Here is a 24,286-nt window from a genome sequence, read left to right as displayed (position 1 = left end):
TGTATTATTTTTTTAAAAAGGACCTTGTCTTCCCCATACCTGGTTGTCCAAATTAGGCATAATAATGTGTTAATTCCACAACTGTATATATCGGTATCGGTTTATATCGGTATTGGTAATTAAGAGTTGGACAATATCGGAATATCGGATATCGGTAAAAAAAAACAACATTATCGGACGTCCCTACTTTTTTGCTTTTGTGTCGATGAGACATTCCTCCCACAAACCAGATGCACAAATAAATGTGACCTACACACTCCCCTGAACAACCAGCAGAGGGCACTGCAGCCACTGTATGAAAAAACACATTTAAAAGGAATTTTACCTTTGCAACCTCATTATACTATTGGCGAAGTTTTATATTCATAAATGTAAGTTTCTCAGTACCCGACCTGTTTTTTTGTGCCTTTAAAGAAATAATTAGAACTTTACTTTAAAGGGCACAAAAAACAGGTCGGGTATAGTGAAACTTACATTTATGAATATAAATCCATCCTGTTTTTACGTTCAACAGCCACAACCAGCGTCATCACGCCATCCTCCAATCACAACGCGAGTTGAGTTTAAGAACTGGTGTCGACCAATCAGGCTTCTTGTCTTCTTCCGGTCTACCTAACATGGCTAACTAGCACAAGTCGCACTGCTAGCAACTTGGGAGAGAGAAAAAAAACACAGCAAGCTTTTGTCAATGTCGGCGATATAACAACATTCCCTTGCTATTGTCTTCTATTTCCAACGTTTATCGGACTCTTCCGCCCTTTTACTACAACAGCGAGGAGTTTGGCGGTTTGGTGAGTATTGTGAGGGATTATCTGACTTTACAGAATGTATGTGATGCTAGAGCGCCGCTAGCCAGCGGGACTTTAAAATAGTTCCTTCTTTCCTGCTAATATCACTTTGGATGCGGCTTTAAAACTAACATTTTAAAGCTCGGCTGATTTAAAGTTGATCTCAATGACCAGTTGAGTCGTAGTTTTTTATTAAGGGGTGTCCTTAAATTAAAATGACTGACGCGCATAAGAGTGTTGCTTGTGTTTATTGGTTGGCAACAAAAGGATTTTGATAACAAGCTGGCAGCTAGCATGTAGTATGCTAACGTTAGCTCACCTAGTTAGCATTAGTGATGCTAACATTAGCTCGCCCATTTAGCATGTAGTTATGCTACAATTAGCTCACCGAGCTAGCCTGTAGCTAAGCTAACATTAGCTCACCTAGCTAGCATGTAGTTATGCCCATAAACATCCTATAAGTAGACGCAGCATCGAGCGCTACTGCCTACTGGCGCTGACGAGACGCGCGGCCGCCATCTTGGAGTGGTGATCCGCTCCACTCAGTGCAATTCATTTGGCAGAAGCAATGAACTGTCAGCTCATTTTATTTCCTTCTACCTCACTGAATACCACTGATTTTCACGCGGTTTTTTTGTCATGTGTAGCTATGATAAAGGACACATGTTTTATTATTCATAGTTTGCTTAACAGTAATAGAGTATTCTTATATGCTATAAGTCAGTGATTTTCAACCACTGTGCCGTGAGATATTGTCTGGTGTGCCGTGGGGAATTATGAAACTTCACCTAATTGGTCCAAAAAATATTTTTTGGCAAATCAATAATTATAATCTGCAAATACTGTGCCATTCCTTAGTGCCCATGCTGTGTAGAACTCTGCTGTAGAACTGTGATCCCAATATGCAGACCACAGCGTGCAGGTAAAAAGGTATATAACGCTTAAGCCAAAAATGAACAAAAGGGAAAGGAAAAGGCAATGACGCAAAGGGATGGCTATGTAAAATGACAGTAAAACTGAACTGGCTACCAAGTAAACAGAAACAGAATGCTGGGCGACAGCAAAAACTTGCAGCGTGTGGAGCAGAGACGGCGTACACAAAGTACATCCGTACATGACATGACAATCAACAATGTCCCCACAATGAAGAATAGCAACAACTTAAATAGCCCTGCTTGCTAACACAAAGCAGGTGCGGGGAATAGCGCTCAAAGGAAGACATGAAACTGCTACAGGAACACACCAAAATAACAGCACGAGACAAGAACTAAAGCACTGTACTCATGAAAACACCAACAAACTCCAAATAAGGCACGAGGAGGACCTGGTGGAGTTTCATTTTTTAACGTTTTCTGCTGGTGGTGTGCCTCCGGAGTTTTAAATGAAAAAAATGTGCCTAGCCTTAAAAAAGGTTGAAAAACACTGCTATAAGTGACCAGAAGTCCGAGATCAAAACTGGGAATATAATCCCGGAGAAGGGGGGGAAAAACGGTCAGCTATTTTTAAGTTAAAGAAACAATATGATTAGGTTATATATACATGTGTATATCCTACATAAAAACAATGTGTAAATACATTATATATCTATATATCTTATAGACTGTATCTCTGTTGCTGCAGCAGCAGAGAGTTTATTCTGTCTTGACACTTTGTGTTGATATTTTGTATTACATTCTTCCCGTAAATGATAATGTTTACAGTGATTGTTTTGTATGTATTTTTTATGTATGTCGCTTTGGATAAAAGCGTCTGCCAAATACTTAAACATAAACATATATACACACCTGAAAGTCTTTATATCAGCTACAACCACCAATCTGTTTCACTGGATTCAGAATAAAACCAAATTCTGTCTTACCCAACAATGTTAGTATTTGAATATTGTTACTTGAAGACTTATTCCTGGTTACAATTATACTGTTAAGAAAATATTGTCTTATACTTATACACCTTAGTTTGAAATAAAAAGAGGTAACACTCATGCTCTCATTTTCTGTATTTCAAGTACAGTAACCAACATTTTAACAGTAGATTTACCTGCTTAGTTTTGTTTTTGTAATTCATTATTAATATAAAAAATTAGGCGCAACCAAATCTCTAAATGGCTTTAGAATAACCCCAGTCAGCTAATTTTTTTAGTCTCTCAATAACTTGCAAAGTGATGCTAACTGTTCTTGCAGTTCGGACAAGCTAACTTTTTGTGGGTTTTTTTGCGGACAAACTAAACAAGTTACATTAACCTCCTAATAATAAATAACCCCAGTAATGTAATTTTTGTCATCTGCAGTGGACAAGTTTTTCCACAGATTTATTTCCAAATATAAAACACTACAAGAACAACCTGTTGACAGTGAAGATGACATTCTAATGAAATATATACTAGGAGTGTAACGATTCTTTTCAGAATTTGTGGTTGCTGATAGGATTCAGTAACAATATCATGTCTTTAGAATGCAACGATGTGAAACAATTAATTCATTTGAAATCGAGTCAGTAACTTTTTAGCAAAAACAGATCAGTCAATGTGAAATAAATACTGGCTACTGGACACTGCAGGTGAAGTTTCCTATATGCCTGTTATTTCTTGTAAGGGAATTCATGATTTATGGATATAAACACCAATTAATGGCCATTATTTTCACATCTTGTTTGAATAAAGTGCACGCAGCACCTTAGGTTGAATTAAACAGAGCATTTTCTGTATTTAAGATTATTTTATTAAAGTACAGTAACCAACATTTTAACAGTAGAGTTACCTGCCTAGTCTTGCTTTTGTAATTCATTATTTATATTAAAAATTAACTTAAAGTTGTGTTGCGGATTCATATTATTGTGGATTCATATCAGTGTGGGATTTGTATTTGCTATCTTGCTGTAGCTGAAAGTTGTTGTATTGTAATGTATGATAATGTCTTGTGGCGTTTGCATTTGTTGTGACCTTTCTCAGTCGCTGTAGTTATCCGCCATTCTTGTTTTACCGACCGACGGCGATGACGTCACAGACGGCAGACAGACTTGAATAATGTTTAACGTCTTTAACGTTAAAAGTGTTAAACTTCATATAAAGTTTGCTGTTCTTAAATACAATGTTTTTTTGTTGTTTTTTTTTAAGATCGATTTCCTTTTTAAACAATGTTTCATAGAAACCTGTATTCCGGAATGCAAAGTTGCTGAAGACACATCGATGTAGTTGAAGTAAGTTATATAAATCATTAATCAAATAATTATTACACCCCTAATATATTCAATATGTCTTCCCAAAATGACTGAATTTTTATTATGTTTTAATCAATTGTTTGAGTTGGTTTTAGTAACATGTCGTAATTTTAAATACACCAAAACAATGTTCCAATGTCTTCTGTGGAAATGAAAACTTACTACTACTTATTGTTTGATATTCAATGAAGATCAAGATGGTTAATGCAAGATGCAGAAGAAAAACGTGCCTCTTGCAGAATAGTCATTCATAATGTGGTGTGAAGCGTATGAAAAAACCCAGGAAAGATTTGAATTTGTATATTGAGAATAGCCCAAGAAGATGTAGCATCTCATTTTTAAGGGAGTCTAGGTTCAAGTTTCAGACAATTTTTGTTGTTTAACATGTCCGAAGGCAACTAATTGTGAACATTTTATTTGAAACATAAAGGCAAGAAGCCATATATGAACTGCTTTATATTGTAAGCAAAAAACACGTTTTATTATGCTAATCAAAACAGTAGAAAGGTACAGGTACAGTTCTCCACTATAAGGACATTACATAAAATGAATAAATCTTCTGATTTAAAAAAAATATATATTTAGCGCCTATTTTTTCCAACCTTTTCTTTGAAAAGTCTTGTGTATTTCTGAATGTTTACTTTTTTAATGGTATATGTGTCTGTGTTTGTCCTGTATCCTCAGAGTTGACTTTCTTTCTCTGACGTTTTAGTCTCGGAGGTGGTGGAAGGGTCTTGTGTACCTCCTGAGAGAGAGTTCATTTTGAGTCCTGTGGAGACTTCTGGGTCGCCCAGCCAAGATGTCCTCCATCTTGCCATTTACTCCACCTGTGGTGAAGAGGCTTTTGGGCTGGAAGAAGTCAACCAACGGCCCAGGCGGCGCTGGTGTGGGAGAACCCAACGGCCACGAAGAGAAATGGTGCGAGAAGGCTGTGAAGAGCTTAGTAAAGAAGTTGAAGAAGACAGGCCAGCTCGACGAGCTGGAGAAAGCCATCACCACGCAGAACTGCAACACCAAGTGTGTCACTATTCCCAGGTAATGTTTTCTTGTCATCCTCATAAAATACAGTAGATCCCATCTCCTAGGTGAGAAACCATAAATAATGGATGTCCCCAAAAATGCGAATTTCTTTGCACTCTAATCTCTCTATTTTGCTTTACCCACAGACTTTAACGTATAAAACAGGGGTGGGCAATTAATTTTTATCGGGGGCCGCATGAACAACCCGAGCACTGCTGGAGGGCCACACCGACAATATTTCAAATAAATTTTGCTCAAATTATTTTTGGTATACCGTAAGATAAATAATAATAATAATAATTTCATTTAACCTAACTTAAAGGCCTACTGAAATGAATTTTTTTTATTTAAACGGGGATAGCAGATCTATTCTATGTGTCATACTTGATCATTTCGCGATATTGCCATATTTTTGCTGAAAGGATTTAGTATAGAACAACGACGATAAAGATTGCAACTTTTGGTATCTGATAAAAAAAAGGCTTGCCCCTACCGGAAGTAGCGTGACGTAGTCAGTTGAACATATACGCAAAGTTCCCTATTGTTTACAATGATGGCCGCATGAAGTGAGAGAGATTCGGACCGAGAAAGCGACAATTTCCCCATTAATTTGAGCGAGGATGAAAGATTTCTGGATGAGTAAAGTGCAAGTGAAGGACTAGTGGGGAGTTGAAGCTATTCAGATAGGGAAGATGCTGTGAGAGCCGGGGGTGACCTGATATTCAGCTGGGAATGACTACAACAGTAAATAAACACAAGACATATATATACTCTATTAGCCACAACACAACCAGGCTTATATTTAATATGCCACAAATTAATCCTGCATAAAAACACCTGCGTGTTTGTTATGCTAGCTCCTAGCTCCTCTGCTAGCTCCTAGCTCCATAGAACACGCCAATACAATTCAAACACCTGATCAACACACACCATCACTCAGCCCAAAAGACCGTTTACCTAACCCAAGGTTCATAAAGCTTATATATTTTTAAAAAGTTACGTACGTGACGCGCACATACGGTCAAGTTATCGAATGTTTAGCAGCCAAGGCTGCATACTCACGGTACCTGATATTCAGCTGGGAATGACTACAACAGTAAATAAACACAAGACATATATATACTCTATTAGCCACAACACAACCAGGCTTATATTTAATATGCCACAAATTAATCCTGCATAATAACACCTGCGTGTTTGTTATGCTAGCTCCTAGCTCCTCTGCTAGCTCCTAGCTCCATAGAACACGCCAATACAATTCAAACACCTGATCAACACACACAATCACTCAGCCCAAAAGACCGTTCACCTAACCCAAGGTTCATAAAGCTTATATATTTTTAAAAAGTTACGTACGTGACGCGCACGTAGGTACGGTATGTGTTATGCTAGCTCCTCTGCTAGCTCCTAGCTCCATAGAACACGCCAATACAATTCAAACACATGATCAACACACACAATCACTCAGCCCAAAAGACCGTTCACCTAACCCAAGGTTCATAAAGCTTATATATTTTAAAAAAGTTACGTACATACGCAAAAAAAAGCCAAAGCTGCATACTCACAGTAGCACGTCTGCGTCTTTGTCATCCAAATCAAAGTAATCCTGGTAAGAGTCTGTGTTGTCCCAGTTCTCTACAGGCGTCTGTGTATCCAAATCAAAAGTCCTCCTGGTTAGAGTCTCTGTTATCCGAGTTCTTCCATCTTGACTGCATCTTTCGGGAATGTAAACAAAGAAGCGCCGGCTGTGTACTGTTGTGGCTGACTACGTTCGAAAAATACGTCCATTTCGCACCGACAACTTTCTTCTTTGCTTGCTTGGCTTCCTTCTCCATAATGCAATGAACATGATTGAAACAGATTCACGAACACAGATGTCCAGAATACTGTGGAATTATGAAATGAAAACAGAGCTTTTTCTTATCGGCTTCAATGTGGAAGGCATACCCGTGTTCGCCGGGCTACGTCACGCGCATACGTCATCCTCAGAGGCGTTTCGAACCGGAAGTTTAGCGGCAAATTTAAAATGTCACTTTATAAGTTAACCCGGCCGTATTGGCATGTGTTATAATGTTAAGATTTCATCATTGATATATAAACTATCAGACTGCGTGGTCGGTAGTAGTGGCTTTCAGTAGGCCTTTAACTTTATACAAAAGCAGATTGCTTTTGATGGTTTTATTTTTAACACTGTCTTACACAACACTTCCTGATGTATAATACAATGCAAAAATGTCAATTTCTGTCACTTTATCCTGCATCTTTAAAAGTCCAACATTTTTCCCCGTCAGATTTGGACAACCATCTGTTGTCACACCTGCCAGCTTGTCCCATTTCAGTCCTAACATGTCCAAACACGCATTTACCTATGTGAACAAGTCATTACCTATGATTGTCTCTTGGGATGGCGTGGCGAAGTTGGTAGAGTGGCTGTGCCAGCAATTGGAGTGTTGCTGGTTACTGGGGTTCAATTCCCACCTTCTACCTTCCTAGTCACGTCCGTTGTGTCCTTGGGCAAGACACTTCACCCTTTGCCTCTGATGGCTGCTGGTTAGCGCCTTGCATGGCAGCTCCCGCCATCAGTGTGTGAATGTGTGTGTGAATGGGTAAATGTGGAAATACTGTCAAAGCGCTTTGAGTACCTTGAAGGTAGAAAAGCGCTATACAAGTACAACCCATTTATCATTTATTTATTTAATTGACTGCATGGCTGCCAGCTACTCCGTGATTTGAAAGTCTGCAGTTATCCCACATTAAGAAGATGAGCAGCTGGGCGGTGTCACGTACATCGCAGCTCTCATCCAAAGCCAGCGAAAAACAGTCAAAGTCGGCCGTTTTGTTCTTCAGCTGAAGCTCCAAGTTTCCAGCGATGGTCTCAACCCGCCTCGTTACAGTGCGTCGGGAGAGTGACACATTCTCAAATGCGCCCCTCTTCTCCGGGCATATCAGCGCAACAGAGTCCAATAAGCACTCCTTAATAAACTCGCCGTCAGAAAACTCCTTACTTTTTCTGGCGATTTTGTGAGAAATGACGAAACTTGTCCTGACGGCTGCATCTCTGGGGGTGTGAAATTTGGCAAAAAGTCCTTGTTGGGTTTGCAGTTTTACCATCAACGCATCCGCCTCCCTTGTGCGCGCTTCATCAGACGGATTCCGGTATTTTTCCTCGTGCTTCGTTGTGTGGTGGCGATTCAAATTATATTCTTTAAACACAGCAACCTGTGTACCACAAATTAAGCACACGGCTTTACCTTTAATTTCTGTAAAGAAATACTTGGCAGTCCATGTCTTGTTGAAAACACAGCATTCGTCATCAACTTTTCTCTTTTTAGCGTCTCGGGGGTAACCGGGCATCACTTGTCGCTGTGCCCCTTCACTCACAGGTTACACACAGACATACGCACATAAATAACACTTTTCAAAATAAAAGCAGCACAGTTGTAAAGCACGCACGACATAGGTGTTTTTTTCAAATTTATTTTGTAATTTGTGATTGCCGCTGTTCACATTCACTCACAATCGCGCACGAGCATACGTCCACCCGGAAGTAATGCAAATAACGCTTTTCAAAACAAAAGCCGCACCGTTGTATTGCACACTCGACATAGATACTTTTTAAAATTTATTTTGTAATTTATGATTGGCCTCACGCGGGCCGGACAGGGACGCACAAAGGGCATGCAGAATGCCCAGGTCTGGTATAAAATGTATAGGTGCTCATCACTGATAGATGATCATGAAAGATCGTTCAATAAAGCAAAGAAATGGTCTAGCCTTCAGCCTGGTTGTTAGCTACTGCAACAAATGTGCTTCATCTCCTGCGGCACCGCCTCAATCTCCCTCTAAAACTACTAGTTGTGTTACGCCGCTCCGTGCTAAGAGTCCACGATGATGCAGGCGTTCCTCCAATGCCGCGTCTACATATTCAACACTTCCCGTAGTAATTCCAGTAATGACCAAGAAAGGTTTGAGGTTGGATTGTGACAAAGTTGACTTGCCAAAAGTTAGTCCTGCTGCTGCCTCTTACACTTTTGTCAGGTTGTTGCATATTAGTACATGGCCGGTGAACGACATTGGTCTTCTCAGGAATGAATATGCGGGTCCCATGAATGCTGAATCCCAAATAGGCGGGGATCCACTGTATGTAGAGATGTTGGGAAATATGGAATACTACCATTGTGACCGGGAAAAAAAACTACCCAATTGCATAATTACCAAAGCATACGCTACAGGGCAATAAAATCCCTGAGGTCATTTAAGAGATGTTCTGTGTATCAGACATCCAACCTTGATGACCAGACTCATGTTTAGTGGGAACAATGTTAACACATTCATTCCTAGCTGATAGGCTGGCATCATTCACATGTTTGTACATCTGTAGATAACGTCTTACTTGTCACCTGATAATTGTCCAAGGCTTCGTCGTTCTCTTCGTACAAATTCATTGGCTTCCTAGAATTGAATTAGTTTCTTTAGAATCTACCCTTACTACAAATTAAGTACATAATATTATAAGATTAAGACATTGCCACTGGTCAAATATGAGATATGGTAGTAGTACTTGTTTTATTCTGTCTCACATGACAGATAATAGATGGCTTTATAATGTTCAAATTACATTTATTATCATTTATCTGCAATATTTTGTGTTATTTCTGCTTTTTGATTTTTCTTTTGTTTTCTGTGCGCAGCAATTGCTCAGAAATATGGGGACTGAGTTCACCAAACACTATAGAACAATGGGATACATCAGGCCTTTACAGCTACTCTGACCAAACAAGGTGAGTATTAAAAACCTTTGCATGATGTTCATTGTGTCCCACAGGGGTGCCATCTATCTGTGACAGTGGGTTTTTGGGAGGGCTGGGGGTGTCTAATTTGCATAATTTGCCATGATGCATGTATTTTTTTAATTCTGTGGGCATATTTGTCAACATTTGCATTTGAAAATAAGGGGAATTTTCCGGAAAATAATTTTGACTTTGAAGTGCCTTGCTTTAGATTAATTCCTGACATACACAAGTACAATATTTTGTTATTTTGTCATCTGATGAAATAAACACAATGTCTGCATCTTATGTGCATTTAAATTTAATATTAATATAACTAATAGCAGCAAAATATACTTGTATATAAGAAGTGTCAATGAAACCTAAAAGGGCTATATTTAGATTTTTTTTTTTAACATTTAAAACACTTCCTTGTGGTCTGCATAACATGTACTGGTTGTTCTTCGGTCAAAAATGTGCATACATTATGTTTTATATACCACCTTCAAGCCGCTTTCTGACCGTCTCTTCAGCATGCGCCGTTTTGTGGGTGGTTTTATCTATGTGCCTCCACTTTGACTGCATCTTCTCCCTGTCAGCCATGTTGTAGTTTGTATTGCTTCCATATCAAGTCTACTGATCTACGTTCAAACTATACGCTTCTTTGTATTAGAAATGGCAACAGCGCAGGATGTAAGTGCGTGTACGAACCAGTCTGCCTCACAACAAGAGGATAGAGAAAAATAAGGAACTTATTGACTACAATGACGGACTCGCACAAAGATTTTCCGGTAAATCTCTACCATATATGGAGATATCTGCTGATGTAACATGCTGGAAAAAAGTCACAAGTTGTGCAAATTCCAAACAACTCATTTGGAAGAAGTATGATGGAAGGCAACATTGTTTCATAAATATCTCCGCCATGCCTCCATGGTTTGATTTCAAATTTTCGGGACTTCTGCAGATCCCAAATACACAAAAACAGGTACCAATAGGTAAGAAAAGTTGATCGTGCAGGTTAGCCAATGTAGATAATTTAACAGCCAGATGCTATTTACTAAATAAACACAGCTGTCAATTTAACTATAATGATATCAGAACAAGAACTGTACTAATACTGTATGTTTCCCTCTCACCTGTCTCCGCCATGCGCTCATACCTTTGCCTTTTGCCATCCATTCAGATCTCTTGATGGCCGCATGCAGGTCTCCCACAGGAAGGGGCTTCCCCATGTTATCTATTGCCGTTTGTGGCGGTGGCCAGACCTTCATAGCCACCATGAACTGCGTGCAATCGAGGCCTGCGAGTATGCCTTTCACCTCAAGAAGGATGAGGTCTGCATCAACCCTTACCATTATCAAAGGGTGGAGACCCCAGGTGAGACAGCTCTGTAGAGCTTGTGTTTATACTTAAAAAAGTTTATTTTCTCCATGCATGTCCTCGTCTTAGATGGGTGTAGTTTATTTGAAAACTTAAAGTGTTCATGACATCTTTCCACAACCACTATTTTGTTATTTTAATAATTGTGATGCACATTGTTGAGAACATTTTAATCCTAACTAAAGCCTGTGTGTTTCAAATTTGAAATCAGGTGGCTTATAATAAATATCTCTATTAAATATGTTTTTAAAAACGTATTTCTGCATTAACCTACATGTTATCTACCAGTCTACTAAATGATCCTGGTGTCAAAGTAAAGGGGAAACTGTGAGGTCTACTGTGGATGTGTGTCTTCTAAAAGAGATAGCATTTTAAAACCACCCAACCAAGGCCAGATTATATTTTCATACATATCTTTTTTTTTTTAAGAGTATATATGTATTTTTATAAATTAATTGTTGAAACGAGACTAACCAAGCTCCAATCAACGTTCATTTGTCATAGTTCTGCCTCCGGTTCTTGTGCCAAGACACTCAGAAATTCTGACAGAGTTGCCGCCTCTAGATGACTACACTCATTCCATACCTGAGAACACAAACTTTCCTGCAGGAATTGAGCCTCCAAATAACTACATACCAGGTGAGGTTAAACTAGTATTTGTTTTCTCCTTAAAATTCAACTTTTTTAGAGTTTTGATTTGTCCCTCTAGTTAACAATTTGAACACATTGTTTGTTGGGTTAGTATAAATGTAATCATTGAATTTGAATATAGTGAAATGGATGAGATAAGAACACCTTAATGTTATACTAAATCTTAGCTGCTTAAAGTGTAATTTCATTGTTGTGCCTTGTAATCAATTGAACAGAAACCCCTCCACCAGGCTATATAAGTGAGGATGGGGAGGCCAGCGATCAACAGATGAATCAAAGCATGGATACAGGTACCCTGCTGCTTGTGCCTTGATAGGACATATGTCTTGCTGGGAAACGTACAGTACCATGCAAGGTTTTGAGAACACCACTTGCATTGTTATTTTAATGAACTATTTTGTGTTTAATTTGAATATTTTAATTCGTATAGTCAATGCAATTCCAAAGTTTATGCATAAACAAACTGTTACTATGCACACAACTTTGTAGAGGGTTAGCACATTGGCCAAAACAGAATGAAAATTATTATTTCATCACATTTTCTTACACTAGTTTCATATGATCATTAAATCGTGCAATAGGAATTTTGCATGTACTTTTGATGATTGTTTTTTTGTTAGCCACATGATTTTTGTAATTTATTCTTGTGATATTGAAAGTCTGATCCATCACTTGCGATCACTTGTGTGCAGCTAAGTCTTTTGATGTCTTGTCCTGTGCCAGGTTCTCCAGCAGAGCTGTCTCCCAGCAGCACTCTGTCACCTGTCAATCACAGCATGGGTAAGACACAGGCACATATCTCAACTGATACCTCAGCCTCCTCACACAACAATCTCTCTGTAGATCTGCAACCCGTGACTTACTCGGAACCAGCCTTTTGGTGCTCAATAGCTTACTATGAGCTCAACCAACGCGTCGGCGAGACGTTCCACGCCTCACAGCCTTCATTGACGGTAGACGGGTTTACAGACCCATCGAACTCTGAGCGATTCTGCTTGGGCCTACTGTCGAATGTCAACAGGAATGCCACTGTGGAGATGACTCGGAGGCATATAGGTAAGTCTCTAAAAGGAAACGCCTTCCAACACAAAAACAGGTCCTGCAAAGATTCTTTATCACTAGTGGTGTAACAGTACATGTATTTGTAAACTGATTTCTCAGGAAGGATCCTTTGGTTTGGAACAGAGGCACATGGTACTCAATTAAAGTGTGGGACAGGAAGTGTACCTCGTGTCAGGCATCCACTCGGTAAACAATTAGAATGCAGTCCAGCATTTGGCGAGTGGGAGTCATGGCTAGTGATAACACCAAGGAGGAGGCTGAGCCTAAAGACTGGTGTCCCGATTTCAGAGAATAAATACGTTGAATATGCACAATGCGTTTGCATTCTTGTCAACGTGTCCGTTTCCACTGCAAATGAATGCGCTTCGCCACGACTCAACCAGAGACTATAGCTGTCCTACCTCTGAGAGCATTAACTGGTGAAGCCTGCTCTGAGAGGAGGCAAAATGTCCACTAAGCATCTTTGCTATGCTTTTGTTCCCTTGTTGTGCTGAAACAAACCAAAGTGGGACTTTAAAACCATAGTACATACTGTACTAGAGATGGCCGATAATGGCTTTTTTGCCGATATCCGATATTCCGATATTGTCCAACTCTTAATTACCAATTCCGATATCAACCGATACCGATATATACAGTCATGGAATTAACACATTATTATGCCTAATTTTGTTGTGATGCCTTAAACAATGTAACAAGGTTTTCCAAAATAAATCAACTCAAGTTATGGGAAAAAAATGCCAACATGGCACTGCCATATTTATTATTGAAGTCACAAAGTGCATTATTTTTTTTAACATGCCTCAAAACAGCAGCATGGAATTTGGGACATGCTCTCCCTGAGAGAGCATGAGGAGGTTGAGGTGGGTGGGGGGGCGGGGTTGAGGTGGAGGGGGGTAGCGGGGGGTGTATATTGTAGCATCCCGGAAGAGTTAGTGCTGCAAGGGGTTATGGGTATTTGTTCTGTTGTGTTTATGTTGTGTTACGGTGCGGATGTTCTCCTGAAATGTGTTTGTCATTCTTGTTTGGTGTGGGTTCACAGTGTGGCGCATATTTGTAACAGTGTTAAAGTTGTTTATACGGCCACCCTCAGTGTGACCTGTATGGCTGTTGATCAAGTATGCCTTGCATTCACTTGTGTGTGTGAAAAGCCGTAGATATTATGTGACTGGGCCGGCACGCAAAGGCAGTGCCTTTAAGGTTTATTGGCGCTCTGTACTTCTCCCTACGTCCGTGTACACAGCGGCGTTTTAAAAAAGTCATAAATTGTACTTTTTGAAACCGATACAGATAATTTTGAAACCGATACCGATAATTTCCGATATTACATTTTAAAGCATTTATCGGCCGATAATATCGGACATCTCTAGTACATATTGACCTTGCTTACTGTTACACCCCTATTTCTAACTATTTTCAGTGTATGATAGTCTATTGGCAACATTTAATTGGCCCTACTGTGTGAGTGTGAATGTTGTCATTCTATATGTGTTGGCCTTGCGATGAGCTGGCAACTTGTCCAGCGTGGAGCCCACCTTTCACCCAAATGCAGCTGGGATAGGCTCCAGCCCACCCTGCGACCCCAAGAGGGACAAGCGGTAGAAAATAGATGAATGGAAAATGCATTTTTGTTTTTATGCATCCAGGAAGAGGAGTTCGACTCTACTACATAGGTGGGGAAGTGTTTGCTGAGTGTCTGAGTGATAGCGCCATCTTTGTACAGAGTCCAAACTGCAATCAGCGGTATGGATGGCATCCAGCAACAGTGTGTAAAATTCCACCAGGTAACTTGCTAAAGCTGTCAGTCCTATCTAAATGTCCCAAGTTTTTAGTTAAGTTTCTATATTCTATATTCTCATGCTGCTCTGTTCAGAAGACCTTATAAATAAATAATATTTAACATTTAAAAAATCAACCCTTCAGTCAAAGTCAATGTACTCGTTATGAAATGAATGATAAAGTCTAACCCATTCTCTTCATCCCAAACACATACTCATCAATCACTTTTATGTGTGCATCTTTACCCCTTCAGGCTGTAATTTAAAAATCTTCAACAATCAGGAATTTGCTGCTCTGCTGGCTCAGTCAGTCAACCAGGGGTTTGAGGCTGTGTACCAACTCACGAGGATGTGCACCATACGAATGAGCTTTGTCAAAGGCTGGGGAGCAGAGTACAGGTGAGCTGTATTATATAACCTCAAACGGAAATGAATATAGAGATGTTGAAATGAACGCAAGTAGTGTTTGGACCACATAATTTGAATCACAGCTTTTATTAAGAGCTGCAAAGGGAAAGGGCTGCAACTTGTAATCTATTCATTTGATTAGAAAAAAGCTTAGATTTATATTATGTTGCTTCAAGTTGTTTAAGTGCAACTAATAAAAATGGACAATCTCGACCGTGTAGAGTGCCCATCCATCCATCCATCCATCCATTTTTTTATACAGCTTATTCTCATTTGGGTTGCGGGTAAATTAAGGCGAGAAATAGGGTACACCATAGACTGGTCTTCATCCAAGCGATCACGTATCACCTATAACGCATCAGATACGTAAGCTGTAAAATAAGCTCACTACAAGCGAAAATTAGTTAAAAACTAAAGCCTTTGGAGAACTTTTTTTGCAAAGGACAAAAGGCCAGAGTTAATTCAGTGTTACGGTGATTTGTATTTGTCATGCACTTATTTTTGCTGTGTTTATCTGCCACACGTGGAAGGCCCGTGAAAATAATGCTGACTTTAAACCGGTTCTGGTGCGGAAAATGTTGGGGACCCGTACTGTAATCTGTATAGGCCAGGGGTCGGCAACCCAAAATGTCGAAAGAGCCGTATTGGACCACAAATACAAAAAAAGTAATCTGTCTGGAGCCGCAAGAAATTAAAAACCTTATATAAGTGTTATGACGTAATTGTCTCTATTAGCTATATTAGCGTACTATCAAAATAACTATGTGTCGCAGGCTGACGCAAATCTTTGTTCACAGAAATGTTGAAATGTAATATTTATTCTAAACATTGGAAAACATTAGTAAATCTTCTCAGAGGGTGAGATAACTCCTGGAAATAACTGTCTTAGAATGGCCAAAGGTATAGATGCGTGTGTCCAAGTTAAAAAAACAGCAGGCTGTCTTCTTTTAATGGATTTATTACAATCTCTGCAAGCTAGGTAACGTTTGCTGTGGTCTGGAACAACATGGCTCACAAATAACTATAAGAAATGCAACCAGTATTACACACAGATAATGTGTGATAGAACATGGAAGAATAAACTAGACACACAATTAAATGAGCACAGATATACCTACAAACGAGGCATAATGATGCAATATGTACATACAGCTAGCCTAAACAGCATGTTAGCATCAATTAGCTTGCAGTCATGCAATAACATCAACAAAACTCACCTTTGTGCATTGGTGCACAGTATAAAACGTTTGGTGGACAAAATGAGACTGGCATAAAACACAGGGTCGGAGAAAGTTACGGATACAAACAAACTGTTGAGTCGCAGTCCACACAACGGTGTGTTCAAGGGCCGCTTAAATCAGTAGGACAAAACGCCGCTCGCAAATACTCTCATGAGTGAAGCATAAACACAAACTTACTAAAAAGTGGGCTTTCTAACAATTAGGAAAGTTTGTGTCGTGTTTGTCCTCCTACAGAAACCATATTACAACAAAAACAGCATGTTAGCATCAATTAGCTTGCAGTCATGCAATAACATCAACAAAACTCACCTTTGTGCATTCGTGCACAGTATAAAACGTTTGGTGGACAAAATGAGACTGGCATAAAACACAGCGTCGGACAAAGTTACGGATACAAACAAACTGTTGAGTCACAGTCCACACAACGGTGAGTTCAAGGGCCGCTTAAATCAGTAGGACAAAACGCCGCTCGCAAATACTCTCATCAGTGAAGCATAAACACAAACTTACTAAAAAGTGGGCTTTCTAACAATTAGGAAAGTTTGTGTCGTGTTTGCCCTCCTACAGAAACCACATTACAACAAAAACAGCATGTTAGCATCAATTAGCTTGCAGTCATGCAATAACATCAGCAAAACTCACCTTTGTGCATTCGTGCACAGTATAAAACGTTTGGTGGACAAAATGAGACTGGCATAAAACACAGCGTCGGAGAAAGTTACGGATACAAACAAACTGTTTAGTCGCAGTCCACACAACGGTGAGTTCAAGGGCGCTTAAATTAGTAGGACAAAACGCTGCTCACAAATACTCTCATAAGTGAAGCATAAACACAAACTTACTAAAAAGTGGGCTTTCTAACAATTAGGAAAGTTTGTGTCGTGTTTGTCCTCCTACAGAAACCATATTACAACAAAAACAGCATGTTAGCATCAATTAGCTTGCAGTCATGCAATAACATCAACAAAACTCACCTTTGTGCATTCGTGCACAGTATAAAACGTTTGGTGGACAAAATGAGACTGGCATAAAACACAGCGTCGGACAAAGTTACGGATACAAACAAACTGTTGAGTCACAGTCCACACAACGGTGAGTTCAAGGGCCGCTTAAATCAGTAGGACAAAACGCCGCTCGCAAATACTCTCATCAGTGAAGCATAAACACAAACTTACTAAAAAGTGGGCTTTCTAACAATTAGGAAAGTTTGTGTCGTGTTTGCCCTCCTACAGAAACCACATTACAACAAAAACAGCATGTTAGCATCAATTAGCTTGCAGTCATGCAATAACATCAGCAAAACTCACCTTTGTGCATTCGTGCACAGTATAAAACGTTTGGTGGACAAAATGAGACTGGCATAAAACACAGCGTCGGAGAAAGTTACGGATACAAACAAACTGTTTAGTCGCAGTCCACACAACGGTGAGTTCAAGGGCGCTTAAATTAGTAGGACAAAACGCTGCTCACAAATACTCTCATAAGTGAAGCATAAACACAAACTTACTAAAAAGTGGGCTTTCTAACAATTAGGAAAGTTTGTGTCGTGTTTGTCCTCCTACAGAAACCATATTACAACAAAAACAGCATGTTAGCATCAATTAGCTTGCAGTCATGCAATAATATTAACAAAACTCACCTTTGTGCATTCGTGCACAGTATAAAACGTTTGGTGGACAAAATGAGACTGGCATAAAACACAGCGTCGGAGAAAGTTACGGATACAAAGAAACTGTTGAGTCACAGTCCACACAACGGTGAGTTCAAGGGCCGCTTAAATCAGTAGGACAAAACGCCGCTCGCAAATACTCTCATCAGTGAAGCATAAACACAAACTTACTAAAAAGTGGGCTTTCTAACAATTAAGAAAGTTTGTGTCGTGTTTGCCCTCCTACAGAAACCATATTACAACAAAAACAGCATGTTAGCATCAATTAGCTTGCAGTCGTGCAATAACATCAACAAAACTCACCTTTGTGCATTCTTGCACAGTATAAAACGTTTGGTGGACAAAATGAGACTGGCATAAAACACAGCGTCGGACAAAGTTACGGATGCAAACAAACTGTTGAGTCGCAGTCCACACAACGGTGAGTTCAAGGGCCGCTTAAATTAGTAGGACAAAACGCCGCTCACAAATACTCTCATCAGTGAAGCATAAACACAAACATACTAAAAAGTGGGCTTTCTAACAATTAGGAAAGTTTGTGTCGTGTTTGTCCTCCTACGGAAACCATATTACCACAAAAACAGCATGTTAGCATCAATTAGCTTGCAGTCATGCAATAACAACAACAAAACTCACCTTAGTGCATTCGTGCACAGTATAAAACGTTTGGTGGACAAAATGAGACTGGCATAAAACACAGCGTCGGAGAAAGTTACGGATACAAACAAACTGTTGAGTCGCAGTCCACACAACGGTGAGTTCAAGGGCCGCTTAAATCAGTAGGACAAAACGCCGCTCACAAATACTCTCATCAGTGAAGCATAAACACAAACATACTAAAAAGTGGGCTTTCTAACAATTAAGAAAGTTTGTGTCATGTTTGTCCTCCTACAGAAACCATATTACAACAAAAACAGCATGTTAGCATCAATTAGCTTGCAGTCATGCAATAACATCAACAAAACTCACCTTAGTGCATTCGTGCACAGTATAAAACGTTTGGTGGACAAAATGAGACTGGCATAAAACACAGCGTCGGAGAAAGTTACGGATACAAACAAACTGTTGAGTCGCAGTCCACACAACGGTGAGTTCAAGGGCCGCTTAAATCAGTAGGACAAAACGCCGCTCACAAATACTCTCATCAGTGAAGCATAAACACAAACATACTAAAAAGTGGGCTTTCTAACAATTAGGAAAGTTTGTGTCGTGTTTGTCCTCTTACAAAAACAGCATGTTAGCATCAATTAACTTGCAGTCATGCAATAACAACAACAAAACTCATCTTTGTGCATTCGTGCACAGTATAAAACGTTCGGTGGACAAAATGAGACTGGCATAAAACACAGCGTCGGACAAAGTTACGGATACAAACAAACTGTTGAGTTGCAGTCCACACAACGGTGAGTTCAAGGGCCGCTTAAATCAGTAGGACAAAACGCCGCTCACAAATACTCTCATCAGTGAAGCATAAACACAAACATACTAAAAAGTGGGCTTTCTAACAATTAGGAAAGTTTGTGTCGTGTTTGCCCTCCTACGGAAACCATATTACAACAAAAACAGCATGTTAGCATCAATTAGCTTGCAGTCATGCAATAACATCAACAAAACTCACCTTTGTGCATCCGTGCACAGTATAAAACGTTTGGTGGACAAAATGAGACTGGCATAAAACACAGCGTCGGAGAAAGTTACGGATACAAACAAACTGTTTAGTCGCAGTCCACACAACGGTGAGTTCAAGGGCGCTTAAATTAGTAGGACAAAACGCTGCAACGCAAATACTCTCATAATTGAAACATAAACACAAACTTACTAAAAAGTGGGCTTTCTAACAATTAAGAAATTTTGTGTCGTGTTTGCCCTCCTACAGAAACCATATTACAACAAAAACAGCATGTTAGCATCAATTAGCTTGCAGTCATGCAATAACATCAACAAAACTCACCTTTGTGCATTCGTGCACAGTATAAAACGTTCGGTGGACAAAATGAGACTGGCATAAAACACAGCGTCGGACAAAGTTACGGATACAAACAAACTGTTGAGTGACAGTCCACATAACGGTGAGTTCAAGGGCCGCTTGAATCAGTAGGACAAAACGCCGCTCGTAAATACTCTCATGAGTGAAGCATAAACACAAACATACTAAAAAGTGGGCTTTCTAACAATTAGGAAAGTTTGTGTCGTGTTTGTCCTCCTACAGAAACCACATTACAACAAAAAACCTTTTTCGCCCCATTTCTTTTCCATTTCCATACATTTTTGAAAAATCTCCAGGGCGCCGCTAAAGGGCCGCATGTGGCTCTAGAGCCGCGAGTTGCTGACCCCTGGTATAGGCAAACACAGACTTTAGTAAGGCACACATGTTAAAAGTGCAAAGTCCATGTAGATGATGTACTTTTATTAGAAAAAAAAATGTAGAAAGTAGAAAAATTGTGTTTATTTCAACTATTTTCCATAAAATACGCATTGAGGCTGTAAAGAGTGTTTTATCCGATTAATCAAACTAATCAATAGATTACTAGAATGATTGATAAGTGCAGCCCTGCGAGACACTACACTACATTTATTAAATGTTTTTGTTTCACAGGAGGCAGACTGTTACAAGCACGCCTTGCTGGATCGAGTTGCATTTGAACGGTCCTCTACAGTGGCTAGACAAGGTTCTGACTCAGATGGGTTCCCCTTCTGCACGCTGTTCCAGTATGTCCTAGATAACAAAGGAACCTCACCCTCCCCAAAAAGAAAAAAATACAAAGATCAGTTCTAATAACGGGTCTTATCAAGGAAACCCAGCAAATTTGTTTGTTGCCATATACTTCATTGTATTTGTGACCTTGATCCACATACTTCTAAACATTTACACACGCACACAAACAGATTTTTCAGTAAACAATTTGGCACTTTGTTAGTCATCTTTGTCATGCACCTTGTTCAATTGCTTTCCCCCCCCCAAATCCTTTATTAATATTTGATCATTTTGTGGTACAAAAGAAAAGTGTCTTTGTCCAGGAAGTAGGGAAAAATACCAAAAAAAAAACCTAGAATATTTCTCAGTGTTGAAAATCGCTGGCGCGCTGTCAAGAGTTTCTAGTACAGCCCGCACCAACTGTCACGAGCACTGACCTTTCTGTTTCTCTGAGAAACATGGCCCGTGAGTTTGGTCAGTTTGCTCGGTGGGGGGGAAAAAAAGTGACCGTGTAGTTGAACTTTTATAAAATTTGATGAAATCGACCTCACTGTTTGCTAGGCTTGACCTACCCCCATTTTTTTGTTTTTAACTTTTGTGTCGTTCTAAGACATACTTAAATGACGAATAGGAATGTTGGTTTCTAAATCCAAAAAACCCCAAACAAACTGAAAACTCAGTATGTTTGATAATTTTTTGTCATTATATGGCAGTATTTCGTGTCCACTATGAAGTTGACTTGCATCTCACCTTACATCCCGGTTTACAAACTGGGTTTGCAGGGTGCACTGGGCAGGAACCAGAGAGTATCCGCTGTTAGCAAGAGTTTGTTTTCTTTATGACACAACACGAGGAGAGGCCTTGAATTGTCTCCCCAGGATTAGTTGAAGGTATTGGCGAGTATTCATCATCGGTTTTTAGCCTATATCCCAATTTTTTTGCTACTTTTTTGTATTATCATGTATTTTTATATATAAATGTACCTTAAACATTTCTGTCATTCACATTTTCTATTAAAGTAATATTTTCAATAACGGGGCTGTTTGAAAAACTGACCGGGAAGGCTTGGATTATTCCTTCATTTAGCCCCAACGGTTCAGCTGGAATTTGTTTCCAGTAACAGCTCTTTGTCCCAGTGAAAAAACATTTGTTCCATATGTTCTGTATGGAGCCCCTAAAGCGACATGGGGGAACAAAATGTATTTATAATTCTTTTTTTTTTTTAAAGACATTTATCTCGTGCGCATGGGAACCTTTTTGTAAAGTTATAAAAAAAAAAAAAAAATTGTAATTACGATTTATTTTAGTCATTTATCTCTTGCACACGAGAAACTATCTCTTGCGCACGAGATACATGTCTAAAAAAAAAAATATTTTTTTTATAACTCTTTTTTATAAAAACATTTTTTTTAGACATGTATCTCGTGCGCACGAGAAAGTTTTTATAAAGTTGTAAAAAAAATTTTTAGACATGTGTACACGAGAAACTATCTCTTGCGCACGAGATACATGTCTAAAAAAAATTATTTTTTTTATAACTTTTTTTTTATAAAAAAAACATTATTTTTTAAACATGTATCTCGTGCGCACGAGAGTTTTTATAAAGTTGTAAAAAATATATATATATATTTTTAGACATGTATCTCGTGTACACGAGGAACTATCTCTTGTGCACGAGATACATGTCTAAAAAAAATTATACTTTTTTTTTTTTTTAGACATTTATCTAAATAAAAACATTTTTTTAGATAGTTTTTTTGCGCACGAGATAGTTTCTCCTGCGCAAAAAAAACTATCTAAAAAAATGTTTTTATTTTTTTTGATAAATTTATAAAAACTTTCTTGTGCGCACGAGAAACTTTTTATAAGGTTATAAAAAAAAAATAATTACAATTTTTTTTAATTTTATTTAGACATGTATCTCTTGCACACGAGAAACTATCTATTGCGCACGAGATACATGTCTAAAAAAATTGTTTGTTTTTTTTTTATAAAAAAAAACCTTTTTTTTTAGACATGTATCGTGCACACGAGAAACTATCTTGCGCACGAGATACATGTATCTTGTGCGCAGGAGAAACTATCTTATGCGCACAAGAAACTATCTAAAAAAAATGTTGTTTTTTGATAACTTTATAAAAACTTTCTCGTGTGCACGGATAGTTTCTCGTGCGCATTAGATTTTTTTAAAAAATTTTTTAGACATGTATATCGTGCACACGAGAAACTCTCGAGATACATGTCTTAAAAAAAGTTTTTGTTTTTATAACTTCATAAAAAGTTTCTCGTGCGCACGATATACATGTCTAAAAAAAAAATATATATATATATACATTTTTTTTCCCCCCATGTCCCTTTAGGGGCTCCGTAGTTCTGTACCCTCTTTTAAAACCTTTTTTTTCTCCAAAATAATAATTTGTAAAAAAAAAATACAACAGAATGCAGTTTTCTGCAATGGATTATTGATTCCAGAGGCTTGGCAATATGCTTTTCATCTTATCTTTTTTTTTTTTTTTGTTGAAAAAATGAAAACATGGCCGCAGCGTTTTTGTGCTTGGTCGAGAGATTTAATGTCAGATAGATGTCATTGGCTTATAAAATTCTTCAAATGTGATCACGTTCTTAAAGAAAAGTGCAAAATGTGTCCCCTCACTGGGACGTTTGGTGTTAAAAGTGTATTGTATTTAATGTGTCTATGAAATATAGAAATACAACACTTTCTTGCTCTTCCCTTATTGTCAGTATGTGGCTGGTGTCTCCCTCCCCATCCTCGATGTAAATGCCTTCACGCCATGGCGCTCCAGATAGTGACGTTTTGGAAAAGGGGAAGTGTTACATAATTGTATATTTGGCTTACAACATATGAATGTGAAACAACAACCAATGTGGACCATACGTACATATGCATAATAGTAGTACAGTATGTGTGTATTTAACAGTTTTCTTTTTTTGCAAAGCAGTCAGTATAGTCGATGTTGCAAATTTACCAGTAGAGGGGGGTATTATTAGAGCAGTTTTCCTTTTCTGACCATGAGCTTCTCAGGCGTGGGGCATATTATGCAGACTTAATAAAACACTAATAAAGATTTCTATTCTCCTGACTCATGTTTACTCACTGCACTTTTACACCAGAGCTTCTGTTATAACAACCACAAAGGTATACATAACAATTTTTTTTTACAATTCCAGTGAAGTTGGCACGTTGTGTAAATGGTAAATAAAAACAGAATCCAATGATTTGAAAATCCTTTTCAACTTATATTCAATTGAATAGACTGCAAAGACAAGATACTTAATGTTCCAACTGAGAAACTTTTTTTTTTTTTTTTGCAAGTAATTAACTTAGAATTTAATGGCAGCAACACATTGCAAAAAAGTTGTCACAGGGGCATTTTTACCACTGTGTTACATGGCCTTTCCTTTTAACAACACTCAGTAAATGTTTGGAAACTGAGGAGACACATTTTTGAAGCTTTTCAGGTGGAATTCTTTCCCATTCTTGCTTGATGTACAGCTTAAGTTGTTCAACAGTCTCTGTTGTAGTATTTTAGGCTTCATAATGCGCCACACATTTTCAATGGGAGACAGGTCTGGACTACAGGCAGG

The 24,286-nt window shown here is 38.7% G+C and overlaps 1 protein-coding gene across 2 annotated transcripts; it reads left to right on the top strand.

Annotated features, from left to right (window-relative positions):
- The first annotated feature begins 586 nt into the window (after positions 1-586).
- Positions 587-21,918, top strand: smad2 (SMAD family member 2). 2 transcript variants are annotated; one of them, XM_062051572.1, is made up of 11 exons: positions 587-791; positions 4,717-5,039; positions 9,716-9,805; positions 10,980-11,173; positions 11,681-11,815; positions 12,043-12,117; positions 12,551-12,607; positions 12,671-12,883; positions 14,536-14,673; positions 14,922-15,066; positions 20,582-21,918. In XM_062051572.1, the coding sequence occupies exons 2-11, from the start codon at positions 4,804-4,806 to the stop codon at positions 20,703-20,705; spliced, it is 1,407 nt and encodes a 468-aa protein (XP_061907556.1). In that variant the 5' UTR covers positions 587-791; positions 4,717-4,803; the 3' UTR covers positions 20,706-21,918. The 2 variants fall into 2 exon arrangements, with proteins under 2 accessions (XP_061907556.1, XP_061907555.1); XM_062051571.1 differs by having other exon boundaries at positions 4,689-5,039; positions 20,582-21,917.
- The last annotated feature ends 2,368 nt before the right edge of the window (positions 21,919-24,286 follow it).

Source organism: Entelurus aequoreus, linkage group LG06, assembly GCF_033978785.1.
Source record: "Entelurus aequoreus isolate RoL-2023_Sb linkage group LG06, RoL_Eaeq_v1.1, whole genome shotgun sequence".
Taxonomy (NCBI): Eukaryota; Metazoa; Chordata; class Actinopteri; order Syngnathiformes; family Syngnathidae; genus Entelurus; species Entelurus aequoreus.
The sequence above is the reverse complement of the archived record's forward strand: the minus strand, read 5'-3'. Positions and strand labels throughout refer to the sequence as shown.

Excerpts from the sequence above, each read along its gene's own strand:
- smad2 (XM_062051572.1), top strand. The coding sequence starts at position 4,804 with ATGTCCTCCATCTTGCCATTTACTCCACCTGTGGTGAAGAGGCTTTTG. Across the intron at positions 11,816-12,042 it reads TCCAAATAACTACATACCAG|AAACCCCTCCACCAGGCTAT; the intron begins GTGAGGTTAAAC and ends TCAATTGAACAG. Across the intron at positions 12,884-14,535 it reads GATGACTCGGAGGCATATAG|GAAGAGGAGTTCGACTCTAC; the intron begins GTAAGTCTCTAA and ends TTATGCATCCAG.